Source organism: Rutilus rutilus (assembly GCF_951802725.1).
Source record: "Rutilus rutilus genome assembly, chromosome: 19".
Classification (NCBI taxonomy): domain Eukaryota; kingdom Metazoa; phylum Chordata; class Actinopteri; order Cypriniformes; family Leuciscidae; genus Rutilus; species Rutilus rutilus.
Genome location: NC_140232.1, coordinates 28366518 through 28385230, shown reverse-complemented (window position 1 = coordinate 28385230; position 18713 = coordinate 28366518). Strand labels below are relative to the sequence as shown.

General features: G+C 37.3%; 2 protein-coding genes across 5 annotated transcripts in view; one reads left to right on the top strand and one right to left on the bottom strand.

Annotated features, from left to right (window-relative positions):
• itgb4 (integrin, beta 4) overlaps positions 1–3325 on the top strand; it is a 27298-nt gene extending 23973 nt beyond the window's left edge. For both annotated transcript variants that reach the window (XM_084389048.1, XM_084389047.1), the window contains 4 exons: positions 30–185; positions 304–465; positions 653–760; positions 2217–3325. In XM_084389048.1, coding sequence (XP_084245174.1) covers positions 30–185; positions 304–465; positions 653–760; positions 2217–2356 — 566 coding nt within the window. In that variant the 3' untranslated portion in view covers positions 2357–3325. The remainder of the gene's footprint in view (positions 1–29; positions 186–303; positions 466–652; positions 761–2216) is intronic.
• The window catches only part of LOC311278303 (uncharacterized protein), an 18036-nt gene continuing 2627 nt past the window's right edge, over positions 3305–18713 (bottom strand). Inside the window, exons 2-11 of one of the 3 annotated variants that reach the window (XR_014625407.1) lie at positions 18608–18701; positions 16555–16653; positions 16304–16405; positions 11556–11720; positions 8861–8998; positions 8717–8768; positions 8421–8447; positions 8271–8297; positions 5093–7538; positions 3305–3675 (exon numbers count right to left, since the gene is read on the bottom strand). Coding sequence is in view for 1 of the 3 variants with exons in the window: in XM_084389049.1 (XP_084245175.1) it covers positions 6979–7538; positions 8271–8297; positions 8421–8447; positions 8717–8768; positions 8861–8998; positions 11556–11720; positions 16304–16405; positions 16555–16653; positions 18608–18670 (1233 nt within the window). In the remaining 2 variants the exon portion in view is untranslated. Of the gene's footprint in view, positions 7539–8270; positions 8298–8420; positions 8448–8716; positions 8769–8860; positions 8999–11555; positions 11721–16303; positions 16406–16554; positions 16654–18607; positions 18702–18713 lie in introns of all 3 variants that reach the window. The other 2 variants (XR_014625408.1, XM_084389049.1) reach the window with 2 other exon arrangements.

Sequence of the window (18713 nt, the reverse complement as noted above, 5' to 3'; positions counted from 1 at the left end):
TATGTGTGTGTGTGTGTGCTGTTGTTCAGGGTCTCCGTTCACTCTCAGCACTCCCAGCGCTCCAGGACCTTTGATCTTCACAGCTTTGAGTCCAGACACGCTGCAGCTGAGCTGGGAGAAACCACGCAAACCCAATGGAGACATCCTGGGCTACGTGGTCACCTGTGAACAGCTGCACAGTGGAGGTCAGACACCAACCTCACTTTATTTCTCACGTATAAAAGCTATCGCAACTGCACTAATCAGAAACAAGCCCTGTTCTTTAGCTTCCTTGTTGAGACTCTGTCTTTGGTGTCCGTGCAGGAGATCTTCGCTCCTTCCAGGTGAATGGCAACGCTGCGACTTCTTTGACGGTGTCTGACCTGAAAGAAAACATGCCGTACAAATTCAAAGTTCAAGCCCAAACCACACAGGGCTTCGGACCGGAGCGAGAGGGCATCATCACCATCGAATCCCAAGATGGAGGTATGCGGGACATTAGAACAGTGTCATTGTTATTTCACTGTTAAATGTTTTAATAATATCATAGCCTGCTTTTTATGATTCAGTCTGACGAATATTCTGTTTTACTTGGAAATACATCACAGTGCATTTTAAGTTGTCTTGGAAGATAATGAATGGTTGAAACTTTTCTCCTCCTCCTCTTCCTCAGGCTCTATGTCACAGTACAGCAGTCAGTCAGTCACAAAGAGAGATGTGTTTAACCTACCAACAGAGATTACTTCACACACCATGTTCTCAGAACCCTTCGTGTCTTCAGGTACAAACACACGACTACATATCTTGCTGGGTTATCAAGAATGATAACAATTAATTACAGCTGTAATTACATGCAGGTGTTTTTAAAATATAAGTACAATATAAAAACTAACTTGCATGTACACAATAAGTGCACAGTATCAAATAATTAATTTACATGTTAGTACATAGTAGTTAAAGACACCTAATATAAAGTGGGACCCTATATATTTATCGTTATAATTATCGTCCTTGGTGTGAACGGCCTTCATAATTTCAATCGAATCGGACCCGCAGGATGTTTTATAATTAATTATGCTAATTAATTGTGTTATATGTAGGTTTTTTTTATGATTTTTTTTTTTTTAAATCAAATCAGACAAATTTCTATACAAAGTCTGCCAATTGCTATACAATAATGTCAAATTTAACACCGTAATCAAAAGGTTTTAACTGTGCAGTACAGCACCACAAAATTATTTTCAGAAAACAAAAATAAAATATTGAAATTAGCATTTGAACCTATTATTATTTATTTCATTGATTTACTCTTTGGAGTAAAATAGACCACTGTGGGAAAAAGTTTTACTACTATTATTAAATATAACAAGAATTTTTTATATTATTTAATATAAACCAACAAAATATAATGACATAATTTATACTAATTAAGTTTTTCTCAAATTAATTCTACTACAATTATTATTAAATGTAACTAAACTTTATATTTAGTATAATTTATTAAATACACATTTCTTTAGATGGTATTTCAAACACTGATTATTACAATCTATTATTTCTAGAAATAGCATATGTTTTGTGTATCATAACATGTTTGAGTAGTTCATAAAAAACAGTAAGTTGATACAAAGTGTTTTAAAAAAAGAATAATTCTACTTTAGTTACTTTTTTTTTTTTTACACACAAAAAAAGGTTTAAGTCGTACTGAAAAAAATAGTCACACTTTTACTCTTTTCGGTCAAAAATGGCCGCATTGGAAGTTAACGGGAGACGAATTTCATCTAGTGGAATTATACTGCGCCCAAACAAAATCTTACTGAAAGCTTTTTTTTTTTGTTTAGATTTGTTTAGAACTTGTTTAGATTCATGGCTTTGATTTCTCACAGTTTTAGAGTTAAACATGTTTGTTGGAAAATATATATTTCGTACAAAAATGTATTAAAATAAATACTGCCAAGTGCTGTCTTTAAAAAGAGACCAAACTTAAGCTGCATTCAAAGATTTACGGAAATGTTGGAAATGTTTATTTTCAGGTCATTGCTCAAAAAGTGAATAAATGGATTGTAACTACTGCATAAAATATCATTTAGTGCCATAAAATCCCCTAAAAATACAAAATATTTCATTAAAAACATCAAACTAAAATATAGTTCATGAGTGAAAATAAAAAAGAATCAGTAATTTTTGTCCGCCACATGAGCACACGTGTCTAATGTTTATGTGTGTGTTTCTTTCAGACGGTATGATGATGATGTCGAGCAGGCAGATCACGGAGTCGGGCGGCACCGTCACACGGCAGGTGGAGATGGTGCAGAGAGGAGTCGTGTCCAGCAGCACCGTCACAAAGAAGCTGGAGAGGCAGTACTTCGAGGCCTAATCCAACTCCCTTTTGCCTTCTGCAGAAAGTGTGTATATATATATATATATACGCTCAAGCGAAACTAAATTAATTAGAGAAGTTCACCGACCAATATGCACAACATATGGTTTTTATGTGAGGATGAGAACAGCTGAGCTCTTGGATTCCTTGGATTATAGCTCATCAAGACCAAAGTCTTCAAGCCTTGATATTTAGTTGAATGTAAATACTTAAAAACCTTTTAGTGTTATCGCTTCCAAACAGGTATTTGGGAAAACTTTTAGCATCAAACCATGTTTCCTACAGTGTTTGTGAGAAATGTTATTGACGTATGCGCCATGGGATAGGTTAGAGATCTTCTGTTGCTTATTTGAGCTTGATTGCTTTCATTCTGACGAGGTTTGAATTTAGCAGATTTTATATCATGATGTTGCTTTCAAGTTGTATGACGTTTTTTGAGCATAGAGGTTTTCTAAATGTATTTTTCACATCAAATGTGACATGTCTTATGATTTAAAGTTTACACTTTATCTTTAACTAATTAATTTACTTCTAAATCAAATTTTACTTGTTAAGGGTTGTATTAAATGTTGCAACACAAGCGCATGCATATGGACTCGATTCTTAGGATTGTAAATATGTTACTGAGGTTTTTTTATTTTATTGCCTGGTTGCAAGATGTGCTGTTGCAACTTTAGGCCTGCGGCTGTATTTTAGTTTAGTACACTACTGGCAATTCCGAAAAGATTACCGACATCACACTCGTGTACCCTTAAATCACATTTTTACTGCCTTTAATAATCTGTTCGGTACTTTTGACTTAGGGGAATTTATTTGTATTTTTTTTATACGATAATTGCATTTCACCATCATATTCAAGCTGTAGTATGTAGTATGCAAAACTTCTCACTGCATATCAGTTCACCGCACTTAATGAAACAATAAATCATTCTACCACAGTCGACTCATTGTGTGTTAGCTTTGTTTATTAGAAACAGGTTTAGGTGCTATCTACTGTTTTTAGCACTCTGTGGACCTACTGAAATGCTTTATGTTGATTAAACGAGTACGAGCTGACAGTGCCCTCTATATGCTTTCTTATGCTACTGAAAAACAAACAAACAAACAAACAAACATGGAGTAAGATGTGATTACATCCAGTACTTGTTAAAACGAGATTTGCATTTGCAAAGGGAGCAGTACATTCAGTACATTCAGAAGGGTTAGGTGTTATATACAGTGAGGAAAATAAGTATTTGAACACCCTGCTATTTTGCAAGTTCTCCCACTTAGAAATCATGGAGGGGTCTGAAATTGTCATCGTAGGTGCATGTCCACTGTGAGAGACATAATCTAAAAAAAATAATCTAGAAATCACAATGTATGATTTTTTAACTATTTATTTGTATGATACAGCTGCAAATAAGTATTTGAACATCTGAGAAAATCAATATTAATATTTGGTACAGTAGCCTTTGTTTGCAATTACAGAGGTCAAACGTTTCCTGTAGTTTTTCACCAGGTTTGCACACACTGCAGGAGGGATTTTGGCCCACTCCTCCACACAGATCTTCTCTAGATCAGTCAGGTTTCTGGGCTGTCGCTGAGAAACACGGAGTTTGAGCTCCCTCCAAAGATTCTCTATTGGGTTTAGGTCTGGAGACTGGCTAGGCCACGCCAGAACCTTGATATGCTTCTTACAGAGCCACTCCTTGGTTATCCTGGCTATGTGCTTCGGGTCATTGTCATGTTGGAAGACCCAGCCTCGACCCATCTTCAATGCTCTAACTGAGGGAAGGAGGTTGTTCCCCAAAATCTCGCAATACATGGCCCCGGTCATCCTCTCCTTAATACAGTGCAGTCGCCCTGTCCCATGTGCAGAAAAACACCCCCAAAGCATGATGCTACCACCCCCATGCTTCACAGTAGGGATGGTGTTCTTGGGATGGTACTCATCATTCTTCTTCCTCCAAACATGTTTAGTGGAATTATGACCAAAAAGTTCTATTTTGGTCTCATCTGACCACATGACTTTCTCCCATGACTCCTCTGGATCATCCAAATGGTCATTGGCAAACTTAAGAAGGGCCTTGACATGTGCTGGATTAAGCAGGGGAACCTTCCGTGCCATGCATGATTTCAAACCATGACGTCTTAGTGTATTACCAACAGTAACCTTGGAAACGGTGGTCCCAGCTCTTTTCAGGTCATTGACCAGCTCCTCCCGTGTAGTTCTGGGCTGATTTCTCACCTTTCTTAGGATCATTGAGACCCCACGAGGTGAGATCTTGCATGGAGCCCCAGTCCGAGGGAGATTGACAGTCATGTTTAGCTTCTTCCATTTTCTAATGATTGCTCCAACAGTGGACCTTTTTTCACCAAGCTGCTTGGCAATTTCCCCGTAGCCCTTTCCAGCCTTGTGGAGGTGTACAATTTTGTCTCTAGTGTCTTTGGACAGCTCTTTGGTCTTGGCCATGTTAGTAGTTGGATTCTTACTGATTGTATGGGGTGGACAGGTGTCTTTATGCAGCTAACGACCTCAAACAGGTGCATCTAATTTAGGATAATAAATGGAGTGGAGGTGGACATTTTAAAGGCAGACTAACAGGTCTTTGAGGGTCAGAATTCTAGCTGATAGACAGGTGTTCAAATACTTATTTGCAGCTGTATCATACAAATAAATAGTTAAAAAATCATATATTGTGAGTTCTGGATTTTTTTTTTTTGATTATGTCTCTCACAGTGGACATGCACCTACGATGACAATTTCAGACCCCTCCATGATTTCCAAGTGGGAGAACTTGCAAAATAGCAGGGTGTTCAAATACTTATTTTCCTCACTGTATAATCATTTTCTGTTGGCTGTATTTGTAAATATAACGAATGGGTAAACATATATGGGTAAACAGATGCAAATAAATCATAATTCAGTATGCAATATTACAATGACACAATCGCTGTCGGTTACATTCTATCAAATGTGAGTAGATTAGAAGAGATTTTTCAATGCGTTACAATATTGCGTTACTCCCTAAATAAAGTAATAATTGCATTACTTAGTTACTTTTCATGGAAAGTAATGCGTTGCATTAATTTTGTGTTACCTTTACTCAGCTGGGCTGGGCTTGCTTGTTTGTTTGTAAAAAAAAATGTTTTGGCTAATTTAAAGGGCCCTTTCGCACCAAAAGTGAAATGAATAAGCCTCAGGCTGAGGGAAAGCAAATTCACTCCTGTACAGTAGAGGGCGCAGCTCAAACAAACCTTTATTTAAGATTTTTATAGATAGTTGCATTTCACCATCATATTCAAGCTGTAGTATGTAGGTATGTAGTATGCAAAACTTCTCACTGCATATCTAGATCACAGAAGAACAGGATGCAGGAGAAGAAAGTTAAACTCTTTCAGCAATCAAAAAAATAAATAATCAAACGTGATGTTTAGTCAATTTTTGCTTATTAGTATGGTTGAATTGGATCAGCAGCAAAGCAATTGGTTAATAAAGTAAGGTTAAACAAAGCATATTGGTGTTATTTAACATATTTAATTATTGCAGGTTTTCATTTGCATTTCATTGTTTTAATTAATTTGAGGAATACTTTAGTGCAAGTGAGATGAGTAAATGCATGTTCACATTTAGTCTACAGTAACCGTCACAGCGCACACCCCCGACACTGTCTGCAGGAGGTATTTTTGTAGGCCAAAACATGGAAACGAGTTAGCATTTTAGCACTTCCGGTTCCATCATCCTGAAGTCAATGGGTTTGTTTGAATGGGTTTTTGGTTAAATGCTTGAAATAAGGTCTGTGGTGAACACAAGCTCAAGATATTTTCACATTTCATTCTACAACTTAAAATACATCAGTAATACCCCTTATGAATTTGTACAGCTTTTACTTGTCTTGAAAAAGTCAGTTGCAAACAAGTGGCTAAATGAGGCTAAAGAAGCTGTCGGGGGCATTAAACGTCATCAGCCGAACAGGAAAACTCATTCACTTTACAGCCTTGTGTTTATAATCGTGCTCTTGCAAACTACTCCAACTTTCAGAAAAAATGTTTTTAAAAAAAGACTAAAAGCATCTTTGTATGCTATGTGGTGCTGACAGTGAAGTCATGCGACAGTGGCGTAGTTCGTTTATAGACTACGTTTAGCTTTTTACTTCTGGTGATTGAATTTAGTCTTCAAAATTCCTAAGTTGTGTTCAGTTGTGAAAATGAGCAAAATGTGCAAGAATCATAAACCGTTGTTGGTCACAGAGCTTATTTTCTGCCATAATCCAAAAGCTTCGATTAATGAACCCTTTTGCGATACAGTTGATGCTTCGCAAAAGCCATTGGAAAAATCCTACTGGGTTTTTGTCAAGGGAACCAGGTTGACCTACAAAAATACATCATCACTGTAGCACTAAAGACATGAGTTTTGGGCGGGACTATCTGTTTGTCTGACCAATCACAGACTGTTTAACAAGTCTTTTTTTATTATTATTCCTTGTGGTGCAGAAATTACAGCTTTAGCTACTCAAAAAAAAAATTAAAAAACCCTTCTATGCAAATTTATCAAATGAATGACCTGTATGAATGTTTTATGGTGTGTGATTTTTTTCGTATCCATGTGCGTGAGAATTGCGCGTTCGTTGTGTACGTTAGAAGAATAGACACTGTCCCTTACAGAGACATCGCTCCCTCAGATCTGCAGGCCTGATCACCATCTCGCGCACCATCTCCACCGTCCCAAACACCGGGTAAAGCTTCTCTGTGAACCTCTCGCTGTATGTGTAGATGTGCGCGCGCTTTTGGATGTCATAGAAGGACAGCTGCCCCTCCTCATAGTCCAGGTACACTCCCACCCTCCGCGGGATGAGCGACTGGGGCAAGAAGGTAGGCGGTGCGGTCAGGGCCTTGAGCTCGGACCCCCGCTCCAGCCTGAGGGTGAGGTATCCGCTCTGAGTGTTGAGCGGTCTGTAGCCTTTGCAGACGGCTGATTCTTTGGCCACCCCGAGACGCCAGTCACGGTCACCCACTTCCACCTCCCAGTACCGGCGTCCTGCCGAGAAGCCCTCTGAGCCGAAACAGCACCACCAGCCGTCGAAGCGCCTCCGACTGCAGGAGACCCCGCGCCGCTCCAGGCCACACTGCATGCGCTTGCAGTCCTCAGACAGAACAAGGGCAGGGTTGGCCGTCTCTGGGTCAAAAGTCACCTCCACTGTAAAATAAGGCCGCACTACGGTTAGATTTATTATTTTAGGTTTATCTTGGAAGGTTTTCAAAAAGCTAGATATCCAAAAAAAAAAAAAAGGCAGACTGCTAATTAAAAAAGTTTGATGCTAGGATAATTCTAAAATAATAATGAAATACTCTTATAAGTATGAAATACACAGCGTACAGATAAAAATATTCAGAAAAATTGCCCATTTTATTTTTCTACCACTACTTACTCTTTATTTTTCTCATATTGTCCACCATTTGTCATTCTGATATATATATAAAAAAGAAGTGAAAAAAAAAATCTAACATTACAAGAATAGTTGAAATATTACGAGAATAAAGTCGAAATATTTGGAGATTAAAGTCGAAACATTTTGAGATTAAAGTCGTAATATTTTGAGAATAAAGACAAAATTACGAGAATAGCCTACAGTCTTCCGTAGAAGTTCTGTTTTCTTTTTCTTTTAGTAAATGCGCTCCTTTTAGTAAATGCGCTCCTATATATATATATATACACACACCATTCAAAAGTAAGTCAGATTTTCTAAAATAAATGAATACTTTTATTCAGGAAGGCTGCATTAAATTGGTCAAAAGTGACAGTAAAGCCAAGACATTTATAATGTTTCAAAATATTTATTTTTCAAATAAATGCTTTTAAACATTCAGAATCCTGAACAAAATGTATCATATTTTCATTTAAACAAAAATGTTAAGCAGTGACACATACCTGCAGCATCACATATCCAGTTCCACACTGAAACAAAGAGCAATATTTCTGTTATAAGATAATAGAAACTATTCCACTGATGGCCTGAATATCATTGCATTAAAATAGTGTTAAATAAATGTTTGATTGCTGAAACTATTACTCTCTCACCAATGTGTGGAATGTAGCCAGTGAAATCTAAAAAAGATCAGAGAGAGTGATTACCAGAAAGCCCATTCAAGACATGCCAATCATCTTCTCAATATCCAAAGAAATTTAGGTCTGATCTAATAACACTGCTGTATGTGATTTGAAGGATACTACCATAAACATATACTGTAAGCAATATAAGCTTTGTTTTTGCAATTCCATTTGGTGCCACTAGTGGTGCAGAAATCACTTACAGCAGCAGTAGGTAATTATCCTTCAAAAATAATTCTAAGGCATTAATGTCATTGCCTGCTCACCGATCTTCTGGGTCTTTTGTTTTTGTACCAGCCACAGTCTTGGAATGAGCTCCTGCAATGTCAATGGTGCTTGTTATTAGATCAGTTAAAAATATAAATTGCAGATTTTGAATTTTATGCAAGTCTATGAATGAGGCATTGCACCTTGTCGAGGTGTTCCCCAAGAACGAGGCCAATTAGCAGCTCCACGGCAGACTGCAGGTGTGACAGGTGACCCCGCTTCCACTGCAGCTCCACGTCATCCAACATCATCAACACCGCCTCACCCGGCCAGATGCCGTGCTGGAGAGACAAACTGATAAATGACAGAGGCCGGAAGCAAAAATCATAAAATATATCTTTTTAAAACACACTTCAGAAACTGTCGATGTTCAAAGTTTTCAGAAAAGTTTATTTGTGTGCATGTGTCACAGTGGAGTTGTTTGTGATGAGAGAAAGAGAGATGATACTTCACTAACAGTATTTACTGATATTGAGTTACACACAAATGATTCCTAAGAGGACTCTGAGAGATGAATGAATTATTGATTAGGCATCAGAAAGGTGACGCTATATTGAAAGGATACATGTCCCAATAGGCTTAAAGGTGTGTAATTTTATCGATGTTTAAATGCTTTCTCGTATCCAGGTTAATGTGTAACAACTATTAGTTAGCTATTTGAAGGTTAGCTATTTTACTTCCTCGAAGAGTGTAAACAATGTGGCTAAGACTGAAAAAGGGATAATTCACTCAGAAATGAAAATCCTGTCATCATTTACTCACCCTACCGGCTACCGTCAACTGTCTGGTTACCAAAATTCTTCAAAATATCTTCTTTTGTGTTCAACAGACGAAAGAAACTCATACAGGTTTGGAACAACATGAGGGTGAGTAAATGATGACAGGATGCAGGGATGCCATCAAAACCAGGCCACTGGTTCCCTTGAAATGTTCCTATGGGTTTTTATAGTGGGGTTTTTCAATTTATGAATGAAGGTCTGTGGTAAACAACTTGATGATACTTGAACCTCTTGCTCTCAAATGTAAACTGCAGACACTCACACCTGAAACGCTCTTATAGGGCCCTATTTTAACGCAAGCGCGAAACGCAAGTAACTTTGTGGGCGGGTCTTGGGCGCTGTTGCTATTATACCGGCGGGATAAATGACTCTTGCGCCCGACGCAAATCTAAAATGGGTTAGTCTGAAGTAGCTTCATTATTCATAGGTGTGGTTTGGGCGTCACATTCCCTTTAAGAGCAGGCGCGCTTGTTCCATGGCGGTTTGCTATTATAACGGCGGATTTGCCTGGCGCACGCCAGGAGCGGTTCACAGCCGACGAGACTGACGTTCTTGTCAGGGCCGTAAAAGACAGAGAAGTTACATTGGGGATGGAGAAACCCACCCAAATTAGCTTCGGTTAAACAGGCGTATAATAATTTGGGTAAATGTGTAAGCTAGATTTATGCCTATTTTTTCACATCTTCATGGACACAACAATGATTTCCCTTGTGTGGTAATATTGTTCCTTGTAATTATGTATGCTTTTCTAAAAATGAAAACTGCTGCGTCTGTGTGTAGATGAGATAAGCAAAGTGCATACACGTTGTGCACACGCTACATTGATTATGGCTAAGCATGCGACCTTAAAATAGCATATGAATAACATGCGCAACGTGCCACTGACTTTAGACTAGGTTTTTTCTGGTCAGTGGCAGAATAGTTTTCTAAACCTGCAAAATAGCACCAGGGAACGTTCGCGCCGGAACACGCCTCCTCTTTGCGCTGAACCGCAAGCGCAAATTCATTTCCTAATTTACCGACGTGCGTCTGTGGAGGGAAAAGTCCGCTGTGCGCGGGTGCAAAATAGGAATGATACATGTGTCGGTGTACAAAGTCAATTGCGCTGGGTGCAAGATAGGGCCCATATAGTTACTTATTAGAAACATGTGGGGTTTTTTTTAAAACAGCTTCAAAATTCACGTTTTCGATATGGGAGTGTGTAATTTACTCAAGGGAATCAGTGGCAAATTAGTCTCCCGGGTTTAGACGTCATCCCTGCATTAACTTTAACAAAACGTTCTTAAAACATATTTCTGTTAGCTGGATAGCGGTTAATGACACAGTACACTACATTTATTTAAGTATTGTTGCATAATGCATACTGTTTTACATACTATTAAAATTGTAGGTAGTATAAAGTGTACACTATGCAGTAAGCTAGAAGTGTCTGGCAAACCTGTCATTATTTTAATTGAAAAACTGTACAAGGCAATGGTGAGTTTCCATTTATACAGCTTAACGGGTTGTGCATGTCTCTCTCAGGTCAGTCAGTGAGGTCGTTTGTAATCAACACAGTCGGACAAGAGGATCATAGCAAGGTTAATATCCTAATACTTAATCAGAGAGCAACCCAAGACTAAGACCCATAGACAGACATAGAGAGAGAGAGAGAGAGAGAGAGAGACAGATAATCAGACACTTCATTTACAGCATGGATTGATATTAAATTACACATTCACAAACAAATTACCCCTGACAAAGAGATAGAATGTTGTAACCATTAATATATTTACTGATATAAATGTATTTGCTATATAGAGCCCCACTAAACATTACCAGCCAAAAGTTCGTACATGCTTGATTGAATGTATGTTTCTCAGGATCTAACTTTTTGATATAAAGGCTTATGCTTAAATAACTGAAATTAGTTTTGTAGACAAATATAACTTACGCCCTCCTATGAATTTCTTTCGCAAGATAATAGGTGTGTTACATGTACATGTGCTACGGTTTAAAAAGCACCCCAGGATGCATCTCATGAGTTTGTAGTGTTTGTGCAAATGTTTCTGGTCCTCACCGGGTGTCTGTTGCGCTGTCCTCTGGTCCAGTCCATGATGATCCTTTTATATGAGCCCATGTCATGCTCTCCTCCCTGCTCAAGCATGCTCAGTAAATTACTCTTCCAGTCCCGCTTTTCGGGATGCAGATCGGTATAAACTTGCATGGGCTTCTCCGTATTTTCCTGCACAGCGTGTAAAAACACAAGACTTGGATTTTTATGATACTTTTATGGTGTATTTGAATATTGAAATCTCCAGTCCCCATTCATTAACTGTATAGAAACATTTAAGAACAATTAAAATGTATCTTTTTGTGGAAGTCAGTCAGTAAAATGGCTTATCATTTTTGGGTGAACTATTCCTTTAACCCATTTAGACATTCAGGGCACGTTTACACGACAACGATGTACTAAAAATGGAAAAGTTTTTTGCAAACAGATGACAACGTTGTCAAAACGATCCCGTTCACACGGATCAGCAAAACTGATATAAATAAAAGCTGTATTATTGTACTAAGCAGGCCAGTAGTTGGCAATGTCAATTTGTAAAGAAAAACTATGTGCCACTGCCTATAGACTGAATACATAATACACATGACATGACGATGGATTCAAAACTCAGGGGCCATTTACACGTCACTGTTTTCAACTAAAAACGGAAAACTTTTAGGGCCCTATTTTAACGATCTGAAACACAAGTATCAAACTTTGTGGGCAGATCTAAATGGATTGGTCTGAAGTAGCAACATTACTCATAGGTGTGGTTTGGGCGTAATGTGAAATAAACCAATCAGAGCGTCATCTCACATTCCCTTTAAAAGCAGACGCGCTTGTTCCATGGCGGATTGCTATTATAACGGCGGATTTGCCCGGCGCACGCCAGGAGCGGTTCACAGCCGAGGAGACCGATGTTCTCGTCAGGGCCGTAAAACACAGAGAAGGGACATTGTATGGGGATGGGAGAAACCCACCCAAATTAGCTTCGGTTAAACAGGCGTATAATAATTTGGGTAAATGTGTAAGCTAGATTTATCCCTATTTTTTCACATCTTCATGGACACCACAATGATTTCCTTTGTGTGGTAATATTTTTCCTTGTAATTATGTATGGTTTGCAAAAATGGGAACTGCTGCCTGCGTCTGTGTAGATGAGAGAAGCAAAGTGTATGCGCGTTGTGCACACACTACACTATGGCCAAACATGCGCCCTTAAAATAGCATTTGAATAATGCGCCACTAACTTTAGACTAGGTTTTTCCTGGTCTGTGGCGGAAATTGTTTTCTGAAACTGCAAAATAGCACCAGGGAATGTTTGCGCTGAACCACCCCCGGGAGCGCAAGTTCATTCCCTAATTTACCGATGTGCGTCTGTGGAGGGAAAAGTCTGCTGTGCGTCAGGTGCAAAATAGGAATGATACATGCGTCGGTGTACAAAGTAAATTGCGCTGGGTGCAAGATAGGGCCCTTTGTGAGTTTTGGCCATTCATTTACACGACAACAGCATTTGAAAATGATACCGTTATCATCTCTGTGTAAACTACAAAAACGTGCATTTTTTTGTGAAAGCGGTGGCGTAATGGCACTTATTTTCAAAGTGACATCACCAACTACTGGCCTGGCATGAATAAGACAGCGTTTTTAATCGAAATCGTGGATCCGTTTGAATGGGGATCTTTTTGACCATGTTGTTGTCAATACGAGAAAAAACCCAATAGAAAAACGTTTCTGTTTTTAGTACATCGTTGTCATGTAAACGTACCCTTAATGCAATTCACCCTTCGCCCGGGAGTTTAATTGATAGGCGATCTGACCAATCATCATTTTGTCCAACAAACAAACCAGACAGGAAATTAGTAGATTACCGTCGGTGGTCTTGGACCTTGAAAATGGTGCGTATTGACATCTTTCCGCGGTTGAAACACATACCTTCTGATGTTCATTCATGTATATTTTGTAGTTGCTAGTAGGAAGAGATGATTGGTTCACGCTTGAACTGAGGCGCTACAGCGATCTGTCACTTCACATTAAAGAACCACAAAATTATATTTATTGTTTGAATTCCTTAAAAAAATAAAAAAAATGTGAAAGCTGAGACTTTCTTTCATACCAAAAGTAACCTGCTCTGTCTTGTCTGTCGGCGCGTTGTTAGTGTCCTCTTTGCGCTTTGCTCCGAACATGATGTGTGACATGAGAGTGCCATGGTTTGTTGGACGTAGCAACAGTAACTGGGGGGAGGGTCTTTGTGAAGGGTCAATTTCAATTTTCCAACATGTTTGATTCAGTATCAGTGATTCTGAAAATAATTGCCTCAGTAACTAGAGGCCTATTCAGCCCCTTGAGCTGACATTTATGACGCAGTAAACTTTTTAATAAACAGCCCGTGTCTGACTCAAATCAATTACTTTGATTTCTCAGACGAAATGTGCTGACAACAAGCTTTTTTAAAAGTACACTAAATCCGAGAGGCGGACGCCCTGGAGCGAACTACAGCTCAACACTTTTCTCAAGGACACAAAAGTGCTGCGGACTACAGTTTACTATAACTTACAAACAAACCATGATTAGAGCTTGATCCTTTGAAAACTGACACAGAATTTTAAACCCTTAAGCCACTGGACCTGTCAGTCAGCCTGATATAAACAGACTAGCTGGTTACTATGGGGACTGGTGGCACTGAGTCTAAAGCAGGATTTTATCTAAATATAACACACGGTTCTAACCAACCAACATCAGCCTGTAATTAAAGTCATGCAGATCCTGAGAAATAACAGCTGTCTGAAAAACAGTGTGTATCTCCTATTGGATGCAGATAAATTAATACAGGAGGGTGAGTTGATTTGCTGAGGAACAGGGTTGTGCACCATTCAAAAAATGAACTGAGAATGTTTGTTACCATTCTATTTATATCCTGAACTTAAATTTAGGTAGAAAATCAGATGAAAAATTATCATTTAAATTTAAGGAAGTAAATTTAAAATGTATTTAACTGCTTTGTTTTATATATAAAAATATTATAATAAAATATGAATAATAAAATTTTCAGTATGAGTTACCCATAAATTATTATTATACACACAACATAAGGGACATCTATATTTTATTATAAATTTCATTTTATTAAGAAATTAATTTTAAACTTTGATTATGTACCATTCAAAAGTTTGGGGTCAGTAAGATTTATTTATTTTTAAAGGGATACTCCACTTTTTTCGGAAATAAGCTCATTTTACATCTCCCCCAGAGTTAAACAGTTGAGTTTTACCGTTTTAGAATCCATTCAGCCGAACTCCGGGTCTGACGGTACCACTTTTAGCATAGCTTAGCACAGATCATTGATTCTGATGAGTCCAGTAGCATTTCTTTCAAAATGACCAAAGAGTTTCAATATTTTTCCTATTTAAAACTTGACTCTTCTGTAGTTAAACCGTGTACTAAGATCGACGGAAAATGAAAAGTTGCGATTTTCTAAGCCTATATGACTAGGAACTACTCTCATTCCAGCGTAATAATCAAGGAACTGTGCGGCTGTACCATGGGTGCAGCAGGCGTAATGATATGACGCAGCGCCTGAAAATAGTCCCCAGCTCGGTAACTTCTTCCAACGTGACCGGGACTAAGTTTGTCTAACCTATTAGACCTATTTTCAGGCGCTGCGTCATATCATTACGCCTGCTGCACTCATGGTACAGCCGCACAGTTCCTTGATTATTACGCTGGAATGAGAGTAGTTCCTAGTCATATAGGCTTAGAAAATCGCAACTTTTCATTTTCCGTCGATCTTAGTACACGGTTTAACTACAGAAGAGTCAAGTTTTAAATAGGAAAAATATTGAAACTCTTTGGTCATTTTGAAAGAAATGCTACTGGACTCATCAGAATCAATGATCTGTGCTAAGCTATGCTAAAAGTGGTACCGTCAGACCCGGAGTTCGGCTGAATGGATTCTAAAACGGTAAAACTCAACTGTTTAACTCTGGGGGAGATGTAAAATGAGCATATTTCCGAAAAAAGTGGAGTATCCCTTTAAAGAGATTAATATTTATTCAGCAATGACACATTAAATTGATAAAAGGTGTTGCAAAATATTTCTATTTCATATAAAGGAATTTCATATATCACGGGTTTTCAACATTGATAAAAATCACAAATGTTTCTTGAGCAGCAAATAATCATTAAATTACTTATTTATGAAGCCTAAAATTCAGCTTTACCGTCACAGGAATAAATTACATTTCAAAATATATTCAAATAAAAAACAGTTATTTGAAATTGTAATAATATTTTATAATATGAGTGTTTTTACTGTATTTTTGATTAAATAAATGCAGCCTTAGTGAGCATAAGAGACTTCTTTCAAAAACATAAAAAAAAACGTACCGACCCCAAACTTTTGAACGGTAGTGCATACAATTATCATTATTATAAATGAGTAAAATAAATATAGTATAGTTATAGTATAATCTAAATTATAGTCATAGTATAAAATTACAATTGTATATTAAATACAAATTTATCAGCTAGTCTGTTATATATACATAAATAAATGTAATCAGTTATATGGACCATGACAGAATAAGTCATCTATTTTAGTCTTGATGAAGCAGCTTATAGATAGAGATAGAAGATAGAAACCTTAAAGAGGACAGATAGAGATAGATCTGTTCTTGTGTTGTGTTGAACAAATTAATTTCCTGTTGTGTGTTGAATTTCTTTAAAGTGAAATTCAGTAAATTCCTCTGCCTGTGATTGAGTTCATGTTCTCTAACCTTCATCTCCAGAACGTTGGCGGTCTCCACAATGAACTCTCGACAGGCGTGCGGAGGCCACACGTCCTCTCCGGTCCAGATGTGAGCCAGAATATCTGACCTCTGAAAGACATCAGCATAAGAGGTTCCAACAGAGAGTTCGAAAAAGTGTGTAGGAACTATTGGAAATCTCTGAGCTGACAGCAGTGAATTCATTCATTGATCCTGGCTAAAGAAAAGCCAGGCACAATGCAATAATATATTTGTCTCACCTGACAGATCCTGTTGAGTTCTCGCGCGAGCTCCATTATAAACAGCTGACTCTCTGTTAACGGCTCTTTCTTTACTTGTTTCACTCTTTTCCGCGTCTCCTGTACAGAGATTTGGAAACTATGGAGTAACTAAAGCTACACCAGGGAATATAATAGCTGAACTTTTATATTAATTTTTTTCTGAAAGTCATGAACATTTCCACCACATCTCAAATAATGCAATTGTGTCTGATAACATGAAATGACAGTTAAACGTGTTGGATTATAACTGCCGACTCCTTTGTCTGCATTATGTATCCTCCATACTAGAGCTGCAAAATCAATTGTTAAAAGATTGCGATCTTATCACAACAATTCGGCTGTCAATTAATTCTTTAAAAAAAATCACAGTGGGACATTTAAATCTGTGTTTGCGCCTCCGCTGAGCCAGAGAGCAGCTGTCCCGTATAGGTATGAAACAGCTTCACAAACATCTTTTCAAAGTATCATTATTTCTGTTATAAAGTGTTCAATTTATCACAGAAGTACTGGGAAAAAAGTTTATAGTTCAGATATAAACTGATGTCTACGGAAACAATCAAGATGGCGCTTCAAATAATGATTGTATCATTATAATGATTGTATCCAGTAATGAAACAAGTGAAGTAGCCTGTTTATGACTGAGTCATTGAATCATTCATTCAAGAGATTCGTTCAAAAACACTGATTCATCCAGACAGTAATGAGTCATTGAATCATTCATTCAAAACTCAAAATAACTATTTCAAATGAATTTACAAGCAATAAAAATTTTGTCAGAGCCTCTCCTAAATTACATGTTATTTTGTTTAATTGTCTGTTTAGAATTGTGGGAGAATCGTGATCACCTCTATTAATAAAAAATAAATTAAAAAAAATGTGATTTTCAATTTATCCAGAATCGTGCAGCTCTACTACTCACACACAATTAAATACAAATTTCATAGTAAATAAATAATTACATATTATTATTATACTTTCTGCATAAGTTTTGACCAAAATACATAAATACTGTACACGTCTCATCTTGTTGAAAAACAAGTATACTACTTTAATAGCAGGCAAAATTGTTATGGTGGTGGTGGAAATTATGGCACAAATAAGTTTATTTTAATAAAAATCAACTCATCTGACATACAATAGTGGCCAAAAGTGATGTCAGGCCTAGGAAAATTGACATCTTCAACCTTTATTCAAATATTATTAAAAATGTGTTAATGCTTTTGTGAGCATATTGCGTTGTTGTGCTTGGAGTCAATTGTTTTATTTGTGATAACGCAATGAAACATGCCAAATTGTACGGAAAGTGGTAACACTTTATTTTACAGTGTCCTTGTTACATTGGTTACATGTACAGTACTTACCATAGTAATACGAGTAAATTATGCATAATTACACGCAATTAACCCTTAACCAAATCCAAATCCTACCCTAACCCTATAGTAAGTACATGTTGTTAATTATTATTACTCAGTACTTAAATATATAATTACACTGAAACAATGACACCTTAAAATAAAGTGTAACCCTTTATTTTAAGGTGATGTAGTGTACTACTATAGTAATAACTATACCCAACTAACCCTAACCATACCTCAAGTCTATAGTAAGTATAAGTATTAACATGTAGTTAATTCATGTTACTCAGTACTTATTTGAGTAAGTACAATAACTAAGTCAGCTTAAAATAAAGTGTAACCTAGTTTTTAATGCAAAACTGATTATGTTGTATAGTCAATGTATGCTTTTTCCTTAGAGCTTTTTGTTTTTCTTGAGATTTTTTTTTTTTTTTTCATAGTAAAATTAAACCTGTAACTGTACTTTGTCACATAAATACCTCAACCAAGTTTAATGTTTTGTTATTCCCTCAAATTTAAAAAAATATAAAATATTTTCCTTATAGGGACATTAAAAGCATTGACATCACTTTTGGCCACTGCTGCACACGTGCCTGTCACTGAAAAAAAAAAAGCCCTGATTTTTATGAATTTTACTGATAAACCCTTTGATGAAATGAATGAATGACACACTGTACCTTGAGACGAAACTTGAGCTTCTTTGCTGGCTCAATGAGGAACTGAAGGCAATCTTTCATCATATCGGCAGGCTGACGTGACCCTGTTAGAAACCTGAAAGTAACG